Here is a 24,308-nt window from a genome sequence, read left to right on the forward strand (position 1 = left end):
AACCTAGAGCTGTGAAATGTGCATTTATGGAGTACTCTAGTTCTCAAAAGGGATACAAATGTTATAACTCACACACTGTGGAGCTTGTTATCTCTAGGGATATTCGGTTTGATGAACTCACTCCCTTCTTTCACAAGGATTCTGAGAATAATCCTCAAGGGGAGAGTCTAATGGACACATTTCCATTGCCTACTCCTGGAGAAATTTATGCAAACCCCCCAAACCCTATCATTAATTCCAACATTGATGAGGTGGTCAATGAGGAAGTACCCAGTGCTCCAGCACCACAACCACAAGCTGCAACTCCACAATCAATAGTAGCATCAAGAAGGAACCCTGCTCGAGATCGACATCCCCCGTTAAGGTTACAAGAGTACGTTACGTACTCTGCAAGGTACCCTATCTCTGAAGCTATTACTTACCAAAAATTGTCGGCCTCCCATGCATTATTTCTCAACCAATTGTCAAACAATCTTGAGCCAAGAAGCTTTCAAGAAGCCGTATGTACACATGTGTGGCAAAAAGTTATGCATGAAGAGCTCAAAGCATTGGATGAAAATGAAACTTGGAGTGTGGTTGATCTTCCCAAAGGCAAGAAGGTTGTAGGGAGTAGATGGATATACAAGACAAAATTCAATTCCAATGGTACCATTGAGAGACACAAGGCTCGATTGGTAACCCGTGGTTTCACACAAACCTACAGTATTGATTACAAGGAAACTTTTGCCCCGGTTGCCAAAATGAACACAGTGAGGGTGTTGCTATTAGTGGCAGTCAATCACGAGTGGCTCTTGTTGCAAATGGATGTAAAAAAATGCTTTCCTCCATGGTGATCTTGAAGAAGAGGTGTACATGAAGCTACCTCCTGGACACCCATGAGAAGGTGAACCTAACAAAGTTTGCAAGCTCCATAAGGCTATATATAGACTCAAACAATCCCCTCGAGCTTGGTATTCCAAACTGAGCTCAGTTCTTGAAGTTGCAGGGTTCAAAAGAAATCATGCTGACTCTTCCTTATTTGTTCGCAGTGGTGTCCTAGGCAAGCTCGTTGTGCTTATATATGTGGATGATCTTATAATTACAGGGGACAATGTGAATGAAATCAATGCTCTTACATGCTCCCTACATCAACAATTTGCCATTAAAGACTTGGGGTTATTCTTAAATCAAAGAAAGTATGTAGTTGATCTTCTTGATGAAGCACACATGCTTGAGTGTAAACCTGCTCGCACTCCCTTTGTTAGCAAACTTCAGTTGGATGCCAAAGGTGAGCCTCTCTCAAATCCTGGTGTTTATTAACGCATGGTTGGAAAACTTATTTACTTCATGATTTGACCTGACATTGCTTATTCAGTAAGCCTTGTCAGCCAGTTTATGCATTCTCCTACATCGGTTCATTGGGAGATTGTTAAGAGAACACTTAGATATCTCAAAGGTTCGGTCGGTAGAGGCATACTCATGAAGAAAAATGGGTCCAATCACATCATGGCCTACACTGATGCTAATTGGGCTGGTAATGCCCTTGATCGAAAGTCCACCATAGGTTTTTGTACTTTTGTTGGAGGTAATCTGGTCACTTGGAAGAGTAAGAAACAAATCGTGGTTGCAAGATCCAGTGCTGAAGCTGAATATAGGACCATGGCAGCAACAGCAGCTTGTGAACTTATATGGTTGAAGAGTTTTTTATTTGAGCTTGGCTTCACCAGCAAGGAACCAATGTCGTTGCTTTGTGACAACCAGGCTGCAATGCATATTGCTTCTAATCCGGTATTTCATGAAAGGACGAAGCACATTGAAGTTGATTGTCATTACATTCGTACACAAGTTCAATCCAATGTCATCAACAATGTGTACACTAGAGCCATGATCAACTTGCTGATCTCTTCATGAAAGCTCTAGACTCTACACAATTTCAACGGTTGTTGTGCAAGCTTGGATCAATTAACCCTCTTGATTCAGCTTGAGGGGGAGTATTGGAAGTGATGTAGACGTGAGTTGCAGCTGTCACTTTTGGACATTGGAAGTGATGTAGACGTGATGTATTGCTTCTTCAACACATAATCACATGTGTGAGTTGCAGCCGTCACTTTTCCTTTGTCCCTTAATTTGCTCCTTAATTTATGGTCTTGTGTTTCATTGAAACTTGTAAGTAGGGTTAGCTAGATTATTTTTTGGTTCTTTAAATGGCCTAATATCAGGCTTTGCCTATAGGCCTTTAAGCCACTTTCAAGCTCTATATAAGAGCTTCTCCCTTGTACTTGTTTTCTCATAATGAATTATACAAATAGTTGAAACTAAAAAGTTCAATAATTGGATATACAATAAGGAAAATATTTTAGTGGTTTTCGATTTGGGAACGAGAAATTTAGGGCGATCCCACTGCCTGATCGATGTTCTGACTCTCACTTAATCCATAAAGGCATTACTGTGGTGGAAGGATGTTTGGTCGTCTTGGTCACAAACGTGTTAAAAAGAAAATCAAATTGTTGTTACGGATTCTGAAGGACTATGAAAATCATGATCATGTGTGGGTCGAAGAGACTTACTGACATATACAAAGTCCCATTATTATTACTGTGAAATTGATTTTCATGTTTATCTTGTATGTACAATCCACACAGGTGAGATAGCGATCGTGTTACATCCATATTGCAGATATTGTAGGGAATTCAAGCATGCAGCCACCCGAATTGCATCTGTATAACAGGAAGAACAAACGTTACAAAAACGTGGATTTAGTTTTCCCGAATGTATACAAGCTCTACAGACAAATGAAGAATATGAAACACAACATATAGTTTTGTGACGTTTGAGAAAAGCAGAATACAGAATAATGCATGCAATCTTTTCATTTTTGCTTTGCTCCTTTTTCACTTTAACTGCATCTCTCATTTTGACAAGTAGATTTCAAATATTAAAAATGCAAAAAAATGGGGGACTCCAACTCGTTCAAACAACTTGTGGTTGAGAATTTCACTACTTATATTGTATTTAATTAAGACATAAAACTCAGTACCCAGATATATACTCAATGTGTATGGTCGACCTGAAATTAAGCAAGCGTACTGCCGAAAAATGATTCAAATATGGGCTATAGGCACTTGAATGGGAGGATAGAGATGACGGTGGTAATTATGAAAATATTTTTCAGTGTGTCTGGAACACAAGAAGGTACACCATGATTATACTATTGGCGGAAACTTTTTATTTTAAGTGTTATTCTAATGGTAGAATGATATGTGGTGTTTCATCCCATGTTTCGGACACACTTCAAAATATCTCGTAGTTATCGGCTTTAGAAGATGGTGGGGAAGGCTTAAGCTCCATATTTTGTATATGTTCCATTATTATTGACAAATGGTGTACAAGTTAGGTATGAAGGCTGGCCCATGAAAGCTATAACAACCTGAAATCTAAATTAGGGTTGCAATAACTTGTGACTCACGAATCATGATCCTCAAACTGAAGGCTGCCCGTGAGTTTATTTGGCTTTGACTCCATTCATGAACCGTTAGCAAACCAACTTGTTTGATTCACAACTCAAACTTTTCATGTATCACTTTTGTCAATAATTGTAACAGAATTTGAGATATCTTTCAATAATAGTTGTCGCTATATATTAATGAAACAAAAAGTTGACTTACTAGCTGTTTCGACTCTCAAAATTAGCATGACTATGATACGTATCGTTCAATCAATTTGACCTAGGTTTTGCGTTCAAATATGTTAAGAGTTTGTATTGTAGGTTAATGCTTATCCTTGTACATTCTATATTCGATCTCTCCTCTCTTAACATCGGTTATTTCAAAAATGAAATTTGTAAGTGACAGATTGAACAAATGACACTTATTCTCCAATCAATCTAGTGACATTTTAATCTCCAATTCGTACGAGAATGCATAAATAAATTTTATTTGATTTGTTTATTTCGCTGGCAATAAGATAGTTTGAACAAACAAATAAGAAATTTGAGCTATAGGTTATATAAAGTAAAGAGAATAACGATGTATTCCAAACTTTATAAATCTAGAAGATTTGGGCTTTAATAACAAAGCTCTAGAGAAGTTAGGGTTAGTTATTCTTAAACTGACACGCTCGACCGTGATATTCTCCAAATACTAGGGTAGACACATGATGGCCAACACCCGAAGGTGACGAAGCCATATTAGGATGCATGAGAACTAGAAACAATTAACCGACATAACTAAAACTTGTAAATTTAATTATAATGAATATGCAATTATGGAACGTGTTCAGAGCATACAACTAATCTGAGACACCAAAAATGAATAATATAAAATTGAATGAATAAAAGGATGGGTCCTACAACGAGAGGACTCGAAGATGCCGATGCGGGAATGCCTTAACGCCAGGATCGTACGGCTCGAATTTAAGTCCTAAGGGAGCGAAAACAAAACATGAGTGGACCAAGTTAATATATAAGTAATACTAAAACAGTTATTTCTCAACGTACTAACCCCTAAAATTTATGAAAACTCAATAGTATAATATGTAATAGGTTTTCCGAAAACCCTAGCATGCCATAAAACCTTCGTAAACCATATATTATATATAGTGCTTAATAATGTTATCATAATTGACCGAAGTCACCATCCCACACTCGCCTGTAGCCATTTATAAGTATTTCTTGACTGAAGCCACCAACCCACACCCTGTTGTAGCCATATATAAGTATCTCCCGGCCGAAGCCACCAACCCACGCCTAGCCGAAACCATATCTTATATCTCCTGGTCGAAGCCAAAATCAATATCTTCCGATCGAAGCCATTTACAAACGCCCGACTGAAGCCAATATATAAGTATCATTCACCTGTAAGCACCAACCAAACGTCTGGCCGTAGCCAATGTACATATCTTCTGCCCGTAGGCATATATAACCCTTCATTTGCCCGTAGGCACTTACAACACCCATATGAAGGCATATAAGTATCAATCGCCCGTAGGCTCCTACAACACCCACCCGAAGGCATATAAGTATCAATCGCCTATAGGCTCTTACAACACCCACCCATAGGCATATAAAAAGTATCATTTGCCCGTAGGCAATACCATTCGAATAACCATTAAGTAAGTACATAAAGACATTAACATAATATTTCTAATATCTATATATATCTATATTAATCGGAGTTCAGTAGCTAAAACATCATATCGTGAAACCTATTCATAGTATATAGTTATCAATCATATATACTACGAAGAACGTAAAATCGATAAAGCAAGAATATCATAAAGCGTAAATCCAATTTACTTATAAACGTTTCATAAAACGTAACCATTAAATCATGCTTTTCATGTATGCATTTCTAATACTAAAATATGCATTTTAGAAGAGGTCCACTCACCTTACACTGTTGGTGAAGAGCTGTGCAAACAAGAGAGGACGAAAATGCCATAAACAATTGCACCTAAACACATAACGGTACCAATTAATAAAACTATATCATAACGATTAAATTTCGAGAAATGGATGCCACAAACGGATTCAGGACGTCGAAAAACATAAGTAGGGACCTCAGGTACCCCCACGCGCCCCCACACGAGCTGTCGCACGCGCCGACTGGGTTCTATGTTTGGGCCTATCCGGTTTTGGGTTGAGCTTGGTTCTTAGGCTAGGGCCATTTGGGTTTGGGCAGGCTTACATGGCCCAAAGGCTTGGGTTGGGCTTAGTGGGCCGAAGGCCTTGGGTGGGGTTTTTGAGCTCAGATTTGGTTACGGTTTGGGCATGGGTCCGAAACTATGGGTTGGGTTAATCCAGTTTTCAGGTCGGATTCGCGAAGGAGGAAGCCGGAGCTTCCCAAGCTCCAACCTCGATACATTAAACTCAACGATTAAACTATAGAAATGAAGCTACGAGGGAGAGGAAGAGAATTATACCACTTTCACGATGTGTGGTGGCCAGAGTTGGCCGGAAGACGCCTTGCAAGCTATGGTTTCCTCGTCGAGAAGTGGGAAATCCTTCCTCGACGAGTTTCCGTGTTCAATATACACAACTTAACACTAACCTTAAATCGACCTTAAAACATCATCTAGAAGGTTAAGGGGACTCACATACGTCAATGGTTAGTCGAAAAAGGAGATGCACAGTGGCGTAGCCACGGTACATGGGGGTTGAGTGTGCTTTTCCTTTGCTCTAGGTTTCGTGGGGCTCACGGGGAGGGAAGAGTGATGGTGGTGGGTAGTGGTGTCTATGTGTGTGTGTGGGTGGGTTCTCAGGGATGGAAGAGTGCATCAAGAGGAAGAGGGAGAGAGAGTGTCCAAGAGTTCACACCGGGGGGGGGGGGGAGAGAGAGAGAGAGAGAGAGAGAGATAGAGAAAAAAAGGAAATGGGGCCAAGGACGAAATCAGACATGGGCAACCTTAGACACACCATTTAAGGCCATAAAGTCACATTTCAAACAAATATCCTACAACCAAAGTGAAATTACCAAAATACCCTTTAGTTCCTTAAATTTCGGAACGGATTGTTACATAAATGCTCGAGTCATACGTAAATAACTACCAATTACTAATAACTATAAATTTTAGTTCAATAGTTTCAAAAATGCGAATTTATTATTATACAATTTTCTTAATAAAGTTTACAACCACGCTCTCACAACATGTGTGGGAAAAAAATACACAAAATACAAAAGAACAGCTCTCATCTATTGTCTTTGACGGACGTCCACAGAAACCCATTTTCTGGCAATTGCACAACATCCAAAAAAAAAAAAAACACTATTTATCTTAATTTCTAAAGCATAAAAAAACAAAAATAAAACAAAGCAAAAACAATATGTTATGTTTGACAATCTGGCAAAGCCATCTGGCCCATAGCGAAGGAAGACAGCTCGCAAGAAGGATCAGTGGACCACGGTGCCCAGAGTGGACACGTGGCGGCTCACTAAAGCCGCTTGCAGTTACTTTTCTCTCGTATCGCCATCACCGGACCACTACTCCCCCCTCCGCTCGTTCTACAAACTTCAATCATTTCACACGTGCTGCCCACCCTTTCCACGCCGGAAAATCCTCCGCCCCCTCTCTCTCTCTCTCTCTAAGCTGAAAAAACCGTCCTTCCCCGGACTCCAAACCCTAGGATCTAATTTTCTCTCACTTTCTCGTCAACCAAACACCAATTTTCCGACCCAAGAATTTAAATGAGCTTGAATCAAGCTCTTCACACTCTCCAGTTTCAATTAAGTTAAAATTTGGGTTTTTTTTTTCTGTATATTTTTTATATTTGGGTTTGAGATGGGGGCAGTGACGTCATCAATGGCGGCCAAGTTCGCGTTTTTCCCGCCGAGCCCGCCGTCGTACGGGGTGGAGAAGGAGGAGGATAGTGGGAAGCTGAAGATGACCGGGGTGGGGACTAGGGAAAACGTCGACGTCTTGAAGCTGAGGACCAAGAGAGGGAACGACGTCGTGGCGGTGTACATAAGGAATCCGTCGGCGAAGCTTACTGTTCTGCACTCGCATGGGAACGCGGCTGATCTGGGTCAGATGTACGAGTTGTTCAGTGAGCTGAGTCTTCACCTCCGAGTCAACTTGTTGGGGTCAGTAATTAATTACAGTGAATCTGTAAATTTCACTGTTTGATTTGTGACTAAGTATCTGTGTTTCTATTTTTGCACAAAATATGATTTATGTGTGTTTGTAAGTTGTAAAGTTTTGAACTTTATGGGATTTATTTGTGTTTTATAGGTATGATTATTCGGGCTACGGACAGTCCACTGGGAAGGTATGAGATTTCGCTTTCGATTTTGTGCTGATTTGTTTGAAAGCCCTGGAAACATAGCTCCAGTAGTAGGGTAGAGAAACTAGAAAATGTTAATCTGATCGCTATATGTTCTGTATAATTAATTTCAGTAGGGTTTCTTTTCTTGCAATTTTCCATCATAAGATAATGAAACTTGAATTTGGTTTTATTATTTGCGATGCACCCGTTTGTCGAGTTTTTCAGGCTACTTTATGCTGTTAATTAGAAAGGTTTCTTCTTTCCTAGAGACCAAATTGATCATTGGATGAATGAAAGCAAGTCTTAGCTATAATTGGTTAGGAGAATGTTCGAAATGAGATATATATTTTCTCTCTTGTGGACAGCCGAGTGAGCAAAACACTTATGCAGACGTAGAAGCTGCATATAGATGCCTTGTGGAGAGGTACGGTGCGAAGGAGGAGGATATTATTTTATATGGGCAATCAGTTGGTAGTGGGCCTACTCTCGATTTAGCAACCCGGTTACCAAGATTGAGGGCAGTGGTTCTTCACAGTCCGATCATGTCTGGTCTTCGTGTCATGTATCCAGTGAAGCGAACATATTGGTTTGACATTTATAAGGTACTTAATCTTTGTTAATTGCTCAGCTTTAGGCTCACATTTTTCACAACATTTGGGATTGCATCACGCTAATGAGAGTTCTCCTATTCATGGTGCAGAACATTGACAAAATACCCTTGGTCAGTTGTCCCGTTCTGGTGATTCATGTGAGTGCTTTTTTTCTTTAAATTGTATGCTTTGTTTTCCTAGACTCTAGTGAATCTAAATATGGAAACCTAGTAATGCATATTGATGACCTAACAAATTGGTTACACTAGTCTTCAACATGTGCACTGATGCGCTAACACTTCGTGTCTTCATGTTCCAAATTTGCTGGTCTTCACCACGCCGGTGGTGATTTTTTTTTTTGCGTGTGTAGTCTAAATAATTTCTTTTAAGAATCTTTATGTGCTTGACATTTCTTGACTGTATGCTTTTTTATCTTCATCCATCCTGTTGGATGACTTACAACCCGGGGAAGAAGTGTAGCTAATAGCTTTTTATTTTTTATGTGTCTATGTATAGTTATCAAACTCTTTGACCTGGAATTTATTGTTTTTCCCGTTTTACTAATCCAACTAATCTAGGTAAACAGTAAATAATGACAGAAAAGGTAGATAGCTAACAAATATCTTTGAAACCATGCAAACCTGGTCTTATAGTATCATTAAATATGTGTGGTTTAGTTTCAGAAGTGTACTTATTTGCCAGGTTGTTTTGTTCTGAGTTTTCCCATTGCTTGCAGGGGACGGCTGATGATGTTGTGGATTGGTCTCATGGCAAGCAGCTTTGGGATAATTGTAAGGAGAAGTATGAGCCATTATGGATAAAAGGAGGTAATCATTGTGACTTGGAGCTCTACCCACAGTACATAAAGCATGTCAAAAAGTTCGTATCGACCATTGAGAAATATCCACATCTGAGGAATAAATCAGGGCCAGTTACAGGTCAACCAGAAAATCCGCGGAAAAGCACTGACATCAGGGAGAAATCTTGTTCCAGCACAGATCACAAAGAGAATTGTAGACCAAGTACCGATCATATAGAAAACCCCAGGTTAAGTACAGATCGTAGAGAGAGGTCAAGGGCCAGCACTGATAAGAGAGAGAGAACAAGAAAGAGTATGGACCAACCTGAAAAAGCAAGTAATAGCGTAGATCAGCCAGAGAGAGCAAGAAATAGCATTGACCGGTAAGCAAGTTTTTGTTTTTCAGTTTTCACCCATACATGCTTTATATTGCGAAATTCAACTGTTCACATCATAGCATCGACACATACAACTCGAGTTTTTCTGACGGTTGAAATTTAACTTTGGTGGCAGCTTCGGCGAGATGTTCAGATCAGTTGGATTGTGCAATATTGATTGTTTTAAGCCCACAGCTACCAGTGCGTGAAGAGATTGGATCAGTTCACAAATGGAAATCTGCCTTCTACCCCGCTTCTATTTATTTGATTGGTTTAATTGGGTCGTTTGGGTGATACGAAAAATGTCCGTAGGATGAGAACCAGCTACGTAGAGAAGTTCAAGTATTGTATACGTCACTAGTGCAAATCCAAGAAAGATGTACGGTCTAATGGTTATTTACACATGGGCGGGGTTTAGGTGATAGGATGTCATTGTTTCTCATTCTTAAAGAGGAAGAACAAGAAATTTGTTAGACCAGGCAACTTTTGTATCTCACTTAATTCTCCAGCTTAATAAATCTAACCTCTCTCTCTCTCTCTCTCTCTCTCTCTCTCTGCGTGTGAATACTTTCAGTTGTAATGTAGTATGAAGCAAGAGTTCCCACAAGAACATTGTGTAGTGTTACTGTATGATCAACAAAGTCTATTGGTTATCAAGATTTCATTCATGTTAGCCCTCGCCATGGTGTTAGGGTTCGTAACCGGCGAGATTAGTGTTGACACACCGGTCATATTTGTCCCCATTTAAGTTATGTGACGAGTGTTTTCGCCTTAACCTGATCTTCCGAGATACTAAGAGCTTGTTTGAATGTGCGTTTACAATTAGTGAAAGCTTTTGATGAAAATATTTTTGGAAACAATCCTTAATAAAAATGCTTGTAAATCTTGTAAAAGCATGTAACGTGCACATAACTGATGCTTCTTGTAGAAAACACCTCAAGTGTTTTTTGAATTAAAAAATATTTTATTTATAAACACTTTTAGTTATTTTAAAACACATCCAAACAAACAATATGAGTATTCGGTTTTATGTTTCATCCATGCTTCGATTTCATAGTTGTGAATCTCATGTAGATGTGTTGTTAGCAGAATTCACTTAAAAAAAGTAACCTACGACGCAACATGTGCTACTGATTAGTGAAACAATCTGACCCAAAATTTCTGTGTGCTTTGAAATCCTATTTATCATTAAGAAAATAAAAGGAAAAACTAGAGGTTGATTAAGCCACATCATCACCATACGTATGGAACAGACGCACCATATTTATCATCAAATTACACAAATTGGCCCCCAAAGAGTGAAAATAATAGAAACGCCCCAAACTCCCAGTCAGGCACCAAGCAAGCAAAAATAAAAGGAACTTAACGAAAAATTTACGGTATTATTCACCTTAACAAAAAATCTTATTTTTACGCTAACAAATCAATCTTAGTACTATTTATTCTACTTTTTATTTTGTTTTTTATCTTTAAAATTTAAAATTTTCAAAATATTTTAATTAATTTTCCAAAAATCAAAAGCGTAAACTACTAACTACTGCCGGAGTCAGGGTTTAAGAAAAGGGTCAAGGGCTTTAGGCCGCTGCTTGCTCACTGGTTTGCTTCTTCCTCCCCTCTCTCTCTTTCCCTCCCTCCCTCCCTCCCTCCCTCCCTCTCTCTCTGATGAATTTGATTGCGTCTCCAAATCCCTTCTTCGAACCATTTCCTCTGATCCCACTTTCATCACTCTCACCAATTCATCTCCTCCAAAAATATTTGATCTTTTTAATTTGATGTCCTGCATCCAAACCCCATTTCCCCCTGCAAATACCACCAAGAATTGCGCATTTCAAATCCCCATAGTTTTCCACAAGAGCCCATCAATGATATCCACTAGTTTGTGGAGAAACTTGGCTAAGCAGGTCATTTCCGGGAACCAGAGGTGTCGTCTGAATTCACAGTCTATTTCTAGAGCTTATAGCCTTCTGAGGTTTTCCCGGGAATCTGTTTTCTCGGAAAATTTCAAGGCTTTTGAGACGGGTTCTTGCTTAAAGGGTTTTCCGGAGGTGGGTTTTTGCAGGAAAGGTGAGATTTCTTCAGGTGAGGGTTATATGGGGAATCCAAGTTTGGGGTCTGTGAGGAATCCGATTGGGTTTAATGGGTTTTTCCCCAAAGGGTATGCAAGCGTCGCGGAGGCGGTTTCTTCCACTGATGCCGAGGAGGATGTGTCTGTTGTTGATGAAGTTCAAGAGCTATTGCAGCAAATGAGTAAAGAGGGCAAGAGGCAGACGGATCATTGGCGGCGGATGCGGCAGAGGAGAGTGAGAGGAATGGGGCAGGCGAAGTACCTTGCGCTAAAGAGAAGACAGATAAAGATTGAGACTGAAGCATGGGAACGGGCGGCGAAGGAGTATAGGGAGCTTATGATGGACATGTGTGAGCACAAGTTAGCTCCCAATTTGCCATACATGAAGTCTTTGTTTCTTGGTTGGTTTGAGCCTCTGCGCAATGCCATTGAACACGAGCAAAACCTGTGCCGGAAGGGGAAGAATAAGGCAGCCTATGCGCCTTATTTTGATCAGTTACCGGCTGATATGATGTCGGTTATTACAATGCATAAGCTGATGGGATTGTTGATGACTGGAGGCGAACATGGAACTTGCAGGGTGGTAGCAGCTGCTTGCACCATAGGTGAAGCCATTGAGCAGGAGGTGTGAACTTTTCATTACACATATTCATGGACGTTTTGATTCGGTTTCAGTTTTCTCTACCTGGTTAATAGTCAATTCCATTCAGGAGTAGGATTGCAGTCATTTTATTTTTCTGTTTAGTTTCATTTTTCTTTGCTGGAATCCAGTTAACGGTGGTGCCATAGTGAAATTCCTATTTTTGCCTTTTTTTTTTCCCGAACCATGTTAAGTTTGTGTGGAAAGGGACTCAGGGAATGATCTAAAATCTAAAACCTTAGGGCCTTGTTCTTGTTGTTCTCTAGATGGACTAAGTAAAACAGTATTCCTATGGCTTGGTTTTCTTACTCTAACCGTGTCATGCCGTCCATCTCTCCTAGATGAGCACTGATATATCACTGCTTCAATGCATCAGGTTAGAATACACAATTTTTTGGAACAGACGAGAAAGAAAAAGGTCAACAAGGATGAGGAAAACCGAGAGTCTGATGATGTAATGAAGGAACAAGAGAAGCTGAATAAAAAGGTTACGAAATTGATGAAAAAGCAAAAACTGCGAGCAGTGAGACATATAGTGAGGAAATATGATGCTTCAAAACCCTGGAGCCTGGAAGCCAAGGCTAAGGTTTGCATGGTCTATGCTTTAACTGGTAGAACTTTAATCAGCATTTTATTTACATGCATTCTAAAATGCCACTTGTTTCCTACGTATTTCTCAGGTCGGCAGTCGTCTGATTGAACTGTTGATTCAAACGGCTTTTATACAACCTCCGGCCGATCAGTCAGCAGATTCTCCACCAGATATACGACCTGCATTTGTACACACACTTACGACTGTCACAAAAGATCCAAAGTATTTACTAGTCTGTACTATTGATAACTGTACACCTCCCCTCCCGAATAATTTTATGTTAATGTGGACTTTTCTTTCAACAGGAATACCACCAGCAGAAGATTTGGTGTTATTCAATGCAACCCTCTTGTTCTCAAAGGCCTTGAGAAAACAGTAAGTAACTTCGATCCTTTTTCCATTCTGTTATTCTTGAAACAATTGGAGATGTCTGTTGGCTCTTGGAACTATTTTTATGAATTTATACTTTTAGGATCTAGGAATGTTGTCGATAAAATAGTTTGATAGGATCTGGAATATTGTATAGTATTGTCCATTTGTCCCTAGCAGGTGATGGAATGTTGGCTAAGCTAATTATGTATAAGTTTTTTCATTTTCCTGTCAAAGGACACATCTTAAGAAGCTTGCAGGAATTTATATTCTTCTTTAGTCCAAGATTTATCAATAACTTTTACTGTTTATGCAGGCAAGCCACATGGTGATTCCTTATATGCCAATGTTGGTACCACCAGTCAACTGGACAGGGTATGATAATTACAGCTATGTGTTACCAGTTTTGCCCAATTTTAAAGTCGTTCTTTTGTTAATTTTTATTTGAAGTTCACATAAGATCAGATTGAAGTCTGTAATTCATAAAATCAGTAATGGATGGAATGAAATGTGTAGAAGCTATTCTAATATATTGCATTCTTGGGGGGTCTGAGCTGGAAATAGAGAATAGGGTTTGATATAGGAATCGAATAGGACAACTCCTGCATTTAATTCTATCTTCAAAGGTGGCATGATGCTTTCATAGTGCATCAACATTGAACATAGAATTCAACTTCTTCATAGTCCTTTATGTGATAGAATTTCAGATTACTTTTGGGTTAACCCGTTTTATTTCCGTTTTGCGGTTTTATAAATTTGTCTTTTCAGTTATGATAGAGGAGGTTACTTTTTTCTACCATCCTATGTCATGCGCACTCATGGAGCTAAACAGCAGCGTGAAGCAATTAAGAAGATCCCAAGGCAGCAACTGGAACCAGTTTTTAAGGTTTGTAAACTTTGTATACATACAAGCGTTGTATGACTTTTTTCATCATGAAAGTTTTATGGAACTAAACCAACATGAGGATGTGGTGCCTTATGTGTTGATTTTATGTTTTCCTGACCAGGCCCTGGACACACTTGGAAATACCAGATGGAGGGTTAATAAGAGGGTACTTAATGTTGTAGATAGAATATGGGCTAGTGGAGGCCGTCTCGCTGATTTGGTGGACCGTGATAATGTGAGTTTATTAGTCACACACACACACAAAAGGAAGAAAAAAGAATCAAGATTCTTCGCACATATTAGGAGGTCGGTTCGTTCTTTTGCCTTGCTTTGGCGAAAGCCAAAGACAAGATCAACTTTAATTAATTTGGGGAAATTCAAATTTCAAGATCAACTTTAATTAATTTGAGGAAATTCAAATTTCAACTGAACTTAACAACTGAACCAAATGGTTGGTTTAATCAGTTTTTAAGTTTTTTTTTCTCACGCCATTTATTTCAAAAATATTGTTATCAATCTTGTGAGCCAATTTTGATTTGTTGAAATTGATCCGAAGCTATTTTTTCCTTTATTTTTTGCATTCAGGTTCCATTACCAGATGAACCAGATACTGATGATGAAATACTGCTTAAGAAATGGAAATGGAAGGTGAAGTCTGCGAAGAAAGAGAACATGGAGAGGCATTCACAGCGTTGTGACTTGGAGCTTAAACTAACTGTAAGATTTATTTCACTCCTCTGAGTCAGTAACCATAATGTACTTAGAATTTATTAAACTCATTTTTACCGGGGAGCAGGTAGCACGGAAGATGAAGGATGAAGAAGGTTTTTATTATCCACACAATCTTGACTTTCGGGGCCGTGCATATCCTATGCACCCATACTTAAATCATCTTGGTTCAGATCTATCCCGGGGTATTTTGGAGTTTGCAGAGGGACGCCCCCTTGGAAAGTCAGGCTTACGTTGGCTAAAGATACACTTGGCAAATCTGTATGGGAGCGGTGTGGACAAATTATCTCGCGAGGGTCGAATAGCATTTATAGAGAGTCATTTAGATGATATATTTGATTCTGTGGACAGACCACTAGAAGGAAGACGCTGGTGGTTGAAGGCAGAAGATCCATTTCAGTGCTTGGCTGTGTGCATTAACCTTGCGGAAGCTTTGAGAAGCTCTTCTCCAGAGACTTTTATTTCACATATTCCCATACATCAGGTACATTTACATTGTCATGGCATCAGATCTTCGGTTCATGAAAATTGTGTTGTATTTACCTTCAAGCTAGGAGAAATAAGCTGACAAGGGGACTGCCAGAAGTAATCAATTAGTTCTGGATGTTTAAATTATGCGGTTTCGGACATTTATGAAGGACATTATGTATTCTAGGTCTTCTTATGTTAGAGTTATAAGAGAATTAAATTGGAAAACTACCCAGAAAAAAAGGTGAAGAGAAAAGGTAAGTGTGAGCCTTGTCCCTTGTGTTAGCGGAGCTATCAGAGGTCTGCCATAGAGTTCAAATTTGGTTGAGGCATAGATCTTTTCTGCGCTTGAATGCTAACACATGCATATGTACCTTTTTGCTTCCCTTTTGTTGGGTGGGGGTAGGGGAATCTTGGGGGATTTGTTTCTTGGACTCGTAACCTCCTTCCTTCAGGTTTATGTTGAAACAACCTAAGAAGTAAGTTTTGATGGCTTTGTTTCCTACAGTATCCTATAGAGAACTTAGCAGGTGATTTCTATGTTTTGCAAATGAGGGACTGTTGTCTTAAGCTGGTTAATAGCTCCTTTCAGATATGAGTTGTCTGCCTTGTCATTACTCATCTGCAGTGATATAATCTGGAATATATTATTTTACATTTCTTGATTTTTAATTGATTTTCTCTAGGATGGCTCTTGCAATGGTTTACAACACTATGCTGCCCTTGGAAGAGACAAGGTAATTTCTTTCTCTCAATTTACTTTAGAGAAGGTCATACGTGAACTCCCCCACCCAACTTCACTCCCTCACTCCCATGTCTACTTATGGTATATTGGGAAATTGTATGAGTTAGTTTGGAATTTTTTTCTCATTGGAAATTTTCCATTCAGTTGGGAGCAGCTGCCGTCAATCTTGTTGCAGGAGAGAAGCCTGCAGATGTATACTCAGGAATAGCTGCTAGGTAAGCGGTTTATGACTAGGGCAGAGGTATCACATGATGAGTATAGTAGTAGAACCTCTTCATTCTACGCATGAGTATTACTTTTCTCAATTTACGTGTAAGCTGTCAACATGTCATGATTAAGTAATTTATTCATGAAAAAGTGTCACATTCTCGGTGCAGGGTACTGGAAATCATGCGAAGGGATGCACAGAAGGATCCTGCAGTTTTTCCAGAGGCATTGCGTGCAAAAGTATTAGTAGATCAGGTTGATTTTACAACTCTTCAGTACAGTCTTTTGATGCATATCTTATTAAAACAAAGTGGATATCGTAACATTAGATTTAAAATCATTCAATTTTCATCAAAACGTGTGGTTTAATAATATATCAGAAAATGGCTGTTATCTGATTATTTTATGTAAACTGGCATTTTCTTTTGGCTACCTGATTATTTTATGCAACTAAGAGTTAACCCCGATGGCTGTACATATGCAGGTGGATAGAAAATTGGTGAAGCAGACAGTGATGACGTCAGTATATGGTGTCACTTACATCGGTGCTCGGGATCAAATCAAGAGGAGGTTGAAGGAACGCACTGCCATTTCAGATGACGTAGAGCTTTTTAGCTGTGCTTGTTATGCTGCAAAGGTACCAGAAAGTTCATATTGTGAGGGTGTCAATTTTTGTCTTCGCATAATTTGTAACAATATTTTCATATGCTTGTGAGCATGTGCATCAGTATTCATGAGAATTTTATAATGAAACGAGTCTCGACATCATATGCAGATCACCTTAACTGCTCTAGGTGAGATGTTTGAAGCTGCACGAAGTATCATGAGCTGGCTTGGTGAATGTGCAAAAGTTTGTACCAGATTCCTCTTTTCTTTTGTTTCTTTCTCGCTCACGATGTTTTCCTGATGTTTTGAAATTTTTATCTTGATTTTCAGATAATTGCATCTGAAAATGAGCCAGTACGATGGACAACTCCGCTTGGACTTCCAGTTGTGCAACCTTACCGTAAATTCGGCAGGCATCTTGTGAGTATTAAAAATTTCACCGAGTCAACAAGGGTCATCAATATTTTTTATTGTATTCATAATTACTTATAAGGTTAAATCAAGTTTAATAGCTTCTGGTTGAATTTGTTGCAGATTAAAACTTCCCTTCAAGTTTTGACGTTACAGCAAGAAACAGAAAAGGTACTGTAGCTATATTCATTTAAAGGATGCTATAGGAAAATGTAGATCAATAGTTTTCTCGTCATCCTTTGAAGTATGGAAGGTAACTAGCATCAATCTATTTTTTTATCTAAGAAAAGAAAGGAAAAAATGCCGTGCCATCTTTGAGTTACCTCGGGCATGGTCGGTTTATTTTCAACATGTTTAATTAGCCACATGGTTATGGTCAGAAAGGTCTAAAAATTTGAGAATCACCGACATGGACATCGTTTCAAAGATTGGAAGTCTCGGAGCCTCAGATCTCAAACTGAATATTTTGTCCATAGGTCATGGTCAAGAGGCAGCGGACAGCGTTCCCACCAAATTTTGTTCATTCCCTCGATAGTTCTCATATGATGATGACTGCGGTTTCCTGTAAAAGGGCAGGCTTAAACTTTGCAGGTCAGTTCTTGTGTGCTCCATTTCAATTACCCTGCTCTCTCTAACACACGCACACACAATGTACACTCTTATAATGGCTGTGTAATAACATGATTACAGGAGTTCATGACTCGTACTGGACACACGCTTGTGATGTGGATGAAATGAACAGAATACTTCGTGAAAAGTTTGTCGAACTATATGAGACTCCAATACTAGAGAATGTACAGTACTATTCTATTCTGAAGTTCTCTCCTTTCTAGTTAATTTGAAAAGAATCGTGAAGCATCACAAGTGCGTTGTTGAAAGATGTAAACAGTTGTTGATCTAACCAATTATCTGTTTTGTTTCCAGTTGTTGGAGAGCTTTCAGCAGTCCTTTCCCACATTAACTTTCCCTCCCTTGCCCGAGCGGGGTGACTTTGATTTAAGGGACGTGTTAGAGTCGCCTTATTTCTTCAACTGATATATGGAGAGTGATCTTCATTTTCAACTACCTTCGCCTCAATTAGCGATCTGCCTATGGTGCTCCCTCTGCTTCTATCTACGGCACCAAGAAAATGGAAGCAGCCTGAATGAGAACCCTGATAGAGACTGAGCCACATTATACCTGTATAGCTTGAGGAAATCCCGATGCCAGTGTACGATATTCAGCATGAACTCTTGGGTTCACAACGCCATTGTGCTCCAGAAGCTAATCCGAGGCTGATACATAATCGTACAAGCTTCTGTACGAAGCTGAGAAACAAATATGTTAGTACAGTTAGCTGAGAACTCATACCTTAGCTATCCGTCACGTCGCTCGTGTGAAGTATGTAGAGCTTTGTGGCCGATTCGACCGGTATCTAGTCTAAAGAATGCCAGAGGACCATGTCATGTTGCAGGTTGCTGGTGAAGATGGTTTAATGTTAATATGTTTTAATTCTAGGATAGTGCTATATTCACAGCCATTGCCATTGATCTTTAATCCGACGGTCAAAAATTGAGAAAGGGGCTTTAGAAGTAAAACCTGTTGTGTGGATAACACTGCCCTTAATTCCATTCTTGGAAATTTGAGCGGTAAATTTGGTTTGTAAATATTTGGGGAACAATTCCTTTACAGATAATCAAAATACAAATTAATATCTCATTATTAAAAATGCAAGTTTATATAAGCTCTGTTTGGTGTTTGTAAACACAAACATAACTAAAGGAAGAAACCGTTTTCCTAAAACACCGAGAATTTAGGTGGAATGAGTTTACTGATATTGTGCCGTGATGACTTACTAATCAAAATTGTATGCAATGACTTTTCACAAGACGTTGTATTAGTGGCTTGGCAAGCCACAAAACGCACCTAGATTCGTGACCCTTAGATTTTTAGCTAAGAATTTAATGACTAATGATCCAATGGTGAAGGATCTCAGTCCATCCTAAGGGCAGGTCTAATTTAGATTAGGAACAAACACCAGAACGTGAAAATTCAAAAATACCCTTACTTTCTGGTCATTTAGCGGGGGTGGAACAGACATTATACATTTAACACTATTCACGAATTAGCCCCAAGGTCCGTTGTCTTATCTGAAAATATTTGCCGATCGGTCCTTTCAGTCGTTGCCACCTACAGCTAGTCACACCTTCCGCTTTATTGATCATCACCCCCTTCTTCCTTTTCCTTCTTCAAACCTCAACAAAAACCCAGTTCAGTAGCCCCAAAACGCACCGTTTCGGGCCTCAAAAACACTCAAGGAAGAAACAAGCTGCAGTTCTCTGCATGTAGAAGGTTTCTAATTGGTAAAGCTACTGCCTTTTTTAATTTTAACTTTTCTGGGTAATTGCAAATGTGCCATCTTTCTCTCATTTTTGCATTTTTTTAAAAAAAACATCGTTTGTGAAATCAGAAGCTTCAGAAATAAACACTACAGAATCCATATTTATTTTGTTTCTGATTTTTTATTTATTTATTTATTTTTTTTTTTGTGTTTTAGAAATAGAAAATGCTAAAATTTGGTAAATAATATCTCAAAACTTCAAAAGTTTCAGTTTTTGTTAACCGGGTGTGTTATATGTTTCAACTCTAGGGTTGCAGTGGTGGGTTGGAACTTTATGGAGATAAGTTAAAGTCCAAGAGCTTTTAATTTTATACAAGTTGCTTACAATCTTAAGTTGTTCATGACTTATTTATCCAAGTATGGTCTGGATTTACATCTGCATCAAGCAAAAATGGCAATGTAGAATGTTTCCTTTGGCAAATAATCTTTGTTTTCGCCTTTTCGGGCACGATTTCCAGTGATATGGATTAGCTTCTGTACTTAGTTTTTATGGTTAATGCAGATACGAAGTTCTGAATGTTGTTCATCGCCCCTCTTATCGACTTAAGATTGCGTTTTTAGAGGTTTGCGGTGACAGAAATGGATTGTTTTTATATGATTTGTGCTGATTTCGTTTAGCAAATAGCTTTACAACTACACTAGCTTCAGTAGTTCTGTTAACAATCTTATATGGTTAATCCGATTTATTCCTTACCAAAAAAGTAAATGCATAAAGCCTGATATACTTGAAAGGGTGTTGGGGTAGAAATCAAGGGAGTTGCTATGTGATTATATTCTATATGCATTCAGGCGCACGTGTGCAAGCATGCTTGGACTAACAAGAGTACTGCTTTAATATCCTTCTCGCTCTCTCTTGTGAATTTTGTGGTTCATGGAAACTATGTTGACTTGAGGTGGTTGCTCGCCCAAATGGAAGGACTGATGGGCATAAGGGGATTGATTTTTGTATGGTTATAATGTAAGTTTTCCTCGTGTGATTTGTGTTGGAAAATGATGGAAGGTCTTGAGGTGTTTGAGCTTCTGTGGGTCTATTTGACATGCTTTAGCTCCTCTTCGATTGATTTTTGACTGATGTTTCGATATGCTTTTCTTGATTTGTAGTTTATTGTGTGAATTTAAGATTATATATTTTGTAATCTTGAATGTGAAACAGATAATTGCATCTGGAAATCAGCCAATATGGTGGACAACTCACTTGGAGTTCCAGGTTTTCCAGGAACTGCTCATCAATCGTTGGACTTTGCTTGTACATGCTAGTCAGTTCCCAGCTCCAACCGGCTCTCCAGCTCATTTGTGTGTTTACATATTTTAAGGAAGGCTCTATTTTCCTGTTTCAGAGTGTCTACGACTCTGACAATGGCCCCAAGACCAAGAGGACGACCCAGGAAGCGCAATACTCGAATGTGTGCTGCGATTGATGCTATGAAACCCATGGGTTTTTCGGAGAATTTAGTTTGTGATACAGTGAAAGAACTACTGGAAGTTTATGGGGAAGATGGTGATACAACCGGATGGCCCTTTATCGAAGAAGGTGCTTACTCCCTCCTGATTGAAACAATTCTTGAGAAACAAGGCGGTTCTGAAAACAAGGATGCTTCTCTTCTGGATGATGCAGGAAGTGGAAATGGCGTCGAAGCGTCAGCAGCTAAGCTCTCAATCACAGTTTTTTGCCCGGATAGTGTTGCACCGCGGAGGCTTAGACCTTTGTACGGCTGGATTTGTAGGGTTGGTGATGATGATAATAAGCTACCTGTGGAACTAGCACCGGTTCCGTCGTTGGAGTTTGTTGCCGCTTTATTGCACAGATGGGAGAAGAAAGTGCAAGTCAAGGTGGAATGTGAGGCCTGAAGATATGTGAATTCCGTTACTCTCGTATATTGAAGATTTGCCTTGTCAATTTTAGGTTTAAAAGAGCATTTGGTGATCCAAAAGCGCTTTTAATTATTTGAAAGAACTTTCAAAAGCACTTCCAAACAAGCCAGAGGGACCGAAATAGCCAAGGATTTGATCGGACCAATTTTTCGCCAACGTTTTCTTTGAAACTAGAAAGTGCAACAGTAATTCAGATATATCTAACGTTTCCAAGCGTTTTTCTAAAAGAAATAATTGGATTTTCAAACAAAATTTTATTATGCTTCTCATAAAAGCATTTTTTAGAAGTACTTTCTACATAAGCAATCACAAACGTTCCAAGGTTTGCGGAAACCTCATTTTCAAATGTCATTCACTTCATAAGATTTTACAAATTGTTCCCAAACTCGTGAACCAAAACACAATATTTAATCCAGCTTACTCCTCTCTAGCAAATTACCAATATACAAGAATAAATCGTAATCAGAATTCAACTTCATAACCAATAAACACGACAATAATCCGTGCTTAATAAACACATAAAAAATCCATAATTAATATCCAACTCCATAATTAATAAACACGGAAATAATTTGTGCTTAGTAAATGTAAAAATAATCTGTAATCGATTCAACTTTTTTTTTTTGTACAACGAATATATTTTACATTAAGGAGAATGGGAAGTTCGGTTAAACCACATAATTAACAACCTAATTTGGTATCTGTTTGCACTCAAAATATACCAATTTTTTCTTATTTGGGCAATTTGGGTAAAATATGGTATTTAAAGGATTAATATGCAAGAAAACTAACTTGGAAATATATTTGGCTACAAGGGGGGGTGGGGTTGGCACTATAATATTGTTTTTCCCATTTGTTTGGGTGGTAGAGGTTTGTCAAGACTTTGTTTAATCAAGATACATGCATGTATTGCAAGTGGATGGGAGAGCTTTCGGGCAAGAATGTGTAGTGAAAGAAGCTAGTTTGCTTCTTTTAATTATTTTATTGCAAGTGGGGAAACATGTGCTAAAAACATGTGGTGGAGATGCAAGCTTCCCTTTTAATATTGTTTCTACATGCAAGTTGGCAAATGCAAATGCAAGCTGCCCAAGCTTCTTTCGGGCAGCTACAAAGATCTCAGCAAGGGGACTCTTCCAGACCTCTATATAAAGAAGCAGATGGAGAAGGATTATAGACACTCAAAACAACCAATCAAAACTCTACTCAAATTAGCTCATCAGCTTCCTTGTAGACATTTATTTTTAGCCAAGCATCCTTTGCTTTTCTTGTTTATTAGCTCTGCTACTCACTTGTAGTATCGATCTTATTTGTAGCTTTTATGTACAACCCTCTTTCATCCATTTAATCTACAAGCAATTTGCAATATTAGTCACTTTCCTCTGTCATTTATATTTCCAAGCAACCTTGTCATTTACATATTGTTCTATCTCTTCATATAAGTAAAGTCCTTATTTTTAAGGCAAACAAAGAACCTTAATTTGAGTAACTCCCACTCAATGGCACAATCTCTTGGTTCGAAGTCAAACTCAGGCGCAACCTCAATCATTCAAATCCCGTCTACTACCGGCATCTAGTAGTGGCACGCCCGCACCCCACCAATCTCGTATGTGAGCAAATCCCCGGCATGCCTGCAAGGCACCATGGCGGATTTAGGAAGCGAACATATTTTGGCACGCCCGGTGGGATCCTTATATAGAGTTAGATTATGAACAATCCTTATGTTCATGATTTTTCTCAATATGCTTTTTCGGAGTATGAGGAGGATGACGGTGTTGAAGAGCGCCCAAGCTATGGCTATCACATAGAGCCAACCTATGAGTTGCCAACTTATGGGTACATGGCTGAAGAGTACTCAAGTCCCATGGAACATGATTGTTGGCCAACTAATGGCCATCAAATAAATAATAATCTTGAAGATTGGCCAACCTATGGCTATGATGAAGGTTATTATTCTTTTGAAGACAAACGCATTCATGAATACTATGATAGGCCAACAAATGGCTTTGAGTATCAAAATGCTTCCAATGAGTACATAGAGCCAATATATGAGATGCCAACTCATGATCATCCGGATGAAAAGCTCTACAAAGAGGATGTGGGCAAATTAGAGAAGGTGTCCAAACTCCATATGGCAAGCATCGAATATGGTGTAGAGGTGACTAAGTGTTTTAAAAAGGTGGAGGAAAGGTATACAACTTTTGGAGAAACTTTGAGAAAGTTGATAGATCAAATGTGTCAAATCCCTTCTACAAAGCACACTCGCCCTACTACAACCAAGGAAGAACAAATCGAACACATTGATGAAGGCCAAACAATGGCCCCACCCAATGAAAAATCCATGAAAATGGATATGGTTGTAGAAGACCAAGCCGTTGTAGGCCAAACACCAACGCTCGGGGGGCTCGAACTCACACCTCATGTGGAGCCTGAAGAAGAAGAAAATAGCTCCTACACTCCTCCCCGCCAACATAAGCATGTCATCCAAACTGAGATCTCAAGGAGGACAAAGCTTGGGGTCAAACATGGATGGCCACCTCCTATGGTTCCCAAGCTATATGGCATGGCCAGTTTAAATGATGGATTTGATCTCTCTACACTCAATTTTAAAAGAGAAAAAGATTTGAGTGTTAAGAGATATCTGGGCAGTCAAGGGGCTTGACCAATGAGTCCGAGTTGTTGTTTCCTCTTTTGCCCGAAGTGGGTTTCCACTCTTTCTTTTCTTTCTCCTTTCTCTCCTTTCTCCTTTCTTTCTTCTTTCCTTTTCTCACTTTTTGCTTTCTTGTCTGAAAAGACCTTTCTTTTGTTTACTTGCTTTTTGATTTCAAAAAAGAATA

General features: G+C 39.0%; 2 protein-coding genes and 1 long non-coding RNA gene across 4 annotated transcripts; all 3 read left to right on the forward strand.

Moving 5' to 3' along the window:
- Positions 1 to 6,855: 6,855 nt before the first annotated feature.
- LOC103425906 (uncharacterized) lies at positions 6,856 to 10,041 on the forward strand. 2 transcript variants are annotated; one of them, XM_008364006.4, is made up of 6 exons: positions 6,856 to 7,556; positions 7,705 to 7,741; positions 8,104 to 8,340; positions 8,439 to 8,486; positions 9,065 to 9,510; positions 9,641 to 10,041. In XM_008364006.4, the coding sequence occupies exons 1-6, from the start codon at positions 7,255 to 7,257 to the stop codon at positions 9,711 to 9,713; spliced, it is 1,143 nt and encodes a 380-aa protein (XP_008362228.1). In that variant the 5' UTR covers positions 6,856 to 7,254; the 3' UTR covers positions 9,714 to 10,041. The 2 variants fall into 2 exon arrangements, with proteins under 2 accessions (XP_008362228.1, XP_008362229.1); XM_008364007.4 differs by lacking the exon at positions 9,641 to 10,041 and having other exon boundaries at positions 7,011 to 7,556; positions 9,078 to 9,290.
- Positions 10,042 to 11,039: 998 nt separating this feature from the next.
- On the forward strand, positions 11,040 to 18,930 carry LOC103425905 (DNA-directed RNA polymerase 2B, chloroplastic/mitochondrial-like). Its single transcript, XM_029097425.2, has 19 exons — positions 11,040 to 12,194; positions 12,586 to 12,795; positions 12,890 to 13,023; positions 13,107 to 13,176; positions 13,487 to 13,545; positions 13,939 to 14,056; positions 14,178 to 14,291; positions 14,642 to 14,773; positions 14,853 to 15,269; positions 15,940 to 15,990; positions 16,143 to 16,213; positions 16,376 to 16,460; positions 16,690 to 16,842; positions 16,981 to 17,055; positions 17,142 to 17,231; positions 17,346 to 17,393; positions 17,699 to 17,813; positions 17,913 to 18,016; positions 18,147 to 18,930. Exons 1-19 carry the CDS (start codon positions 11,277 to 11,279, stop codon positions 18,255 to 18,257), a joined length of 3,075 nt encoding a protein of 1,024 aa, XP_028953258.2. The 5' UTR covers positions 11,040 to 11,276; the 3' UTR covers positions 18,258 to 18,930.
- A 449-nt stretch (positions 18,931 to 19,379) lies between these two features.
- LOC103425904 (uncharacterized) lies at positions 19,380 to 21,619 on the forward strand. The gene is made up of 2 exons (XR_011578223.1): positions 19,380 to 19,564; positions 20,756 to 21,619. It is a non-coding gene; the product is annotated as an uncharacterized lncRNA (long non-coding RNA).
- The last annotated feature ends 2,689 nt before the right edge of the window (positions 21,620 to 24,308 follow it).

This window comes from Malus domestica, chromosome 17, assembly GCF_042453785.1.
Source record: "Malus domestica chromosome 17, GDT2T_hap1".
NCBI classification, from domain to species: Eukaryota; Viridiplantae; Streptophyta; class Magnoliopsida; order Rosales; family Rosaceae; genus Malus; species Malus domestica.

Excerpts from the sequence above, each read along its gene's own strand:
- LOC103425906 (XM_008364006.4), top strand. The coding sequence starts at position 7,255 with ATGGGGGCAGTGACGTCATCAATGGCGGCCAAGTTCGCGTTTTTCCCG. Across the intron at positions 7,557-7,704 it reads CTCCGAGTCAACTTGTTGGG|GTATGATTATTCGGGCTACG; the intron begins GTCAGTAATTAA and ends TGTGTTTTATAG. Across the intron at positions 9,511-9,640 it reads GCAAGAAATAGCATTGACCG|CTTCGGCGAGATGTTCAGAT; the intron begins GTAAGCAAGTTT and ends CTTTGGTGGCAG.
- LOC103425905 (XM_029097425.2), top strand. The coding sequence starts at position 11,277 with ATGTCCTGCATCCAAACCCCATTTCCCCCTGCAAATACCACCAAGAAT. Across the intron at positions 13,546-13,938 it reads CCACCAGTCAACTGGACAGG|TTATGATAGAGGAGGTTACT; the intron begins GTATGATAATTA and ends TTGTCTTTTCAG. Across the intron at positions 17,394-17,698 it reads TACAGCAAGAAACAGAAAAG|GTCATGGTCAAGAGGCAGCG; the intron begins GTACTGTAGCTA and ends TTTTGTCCATAG.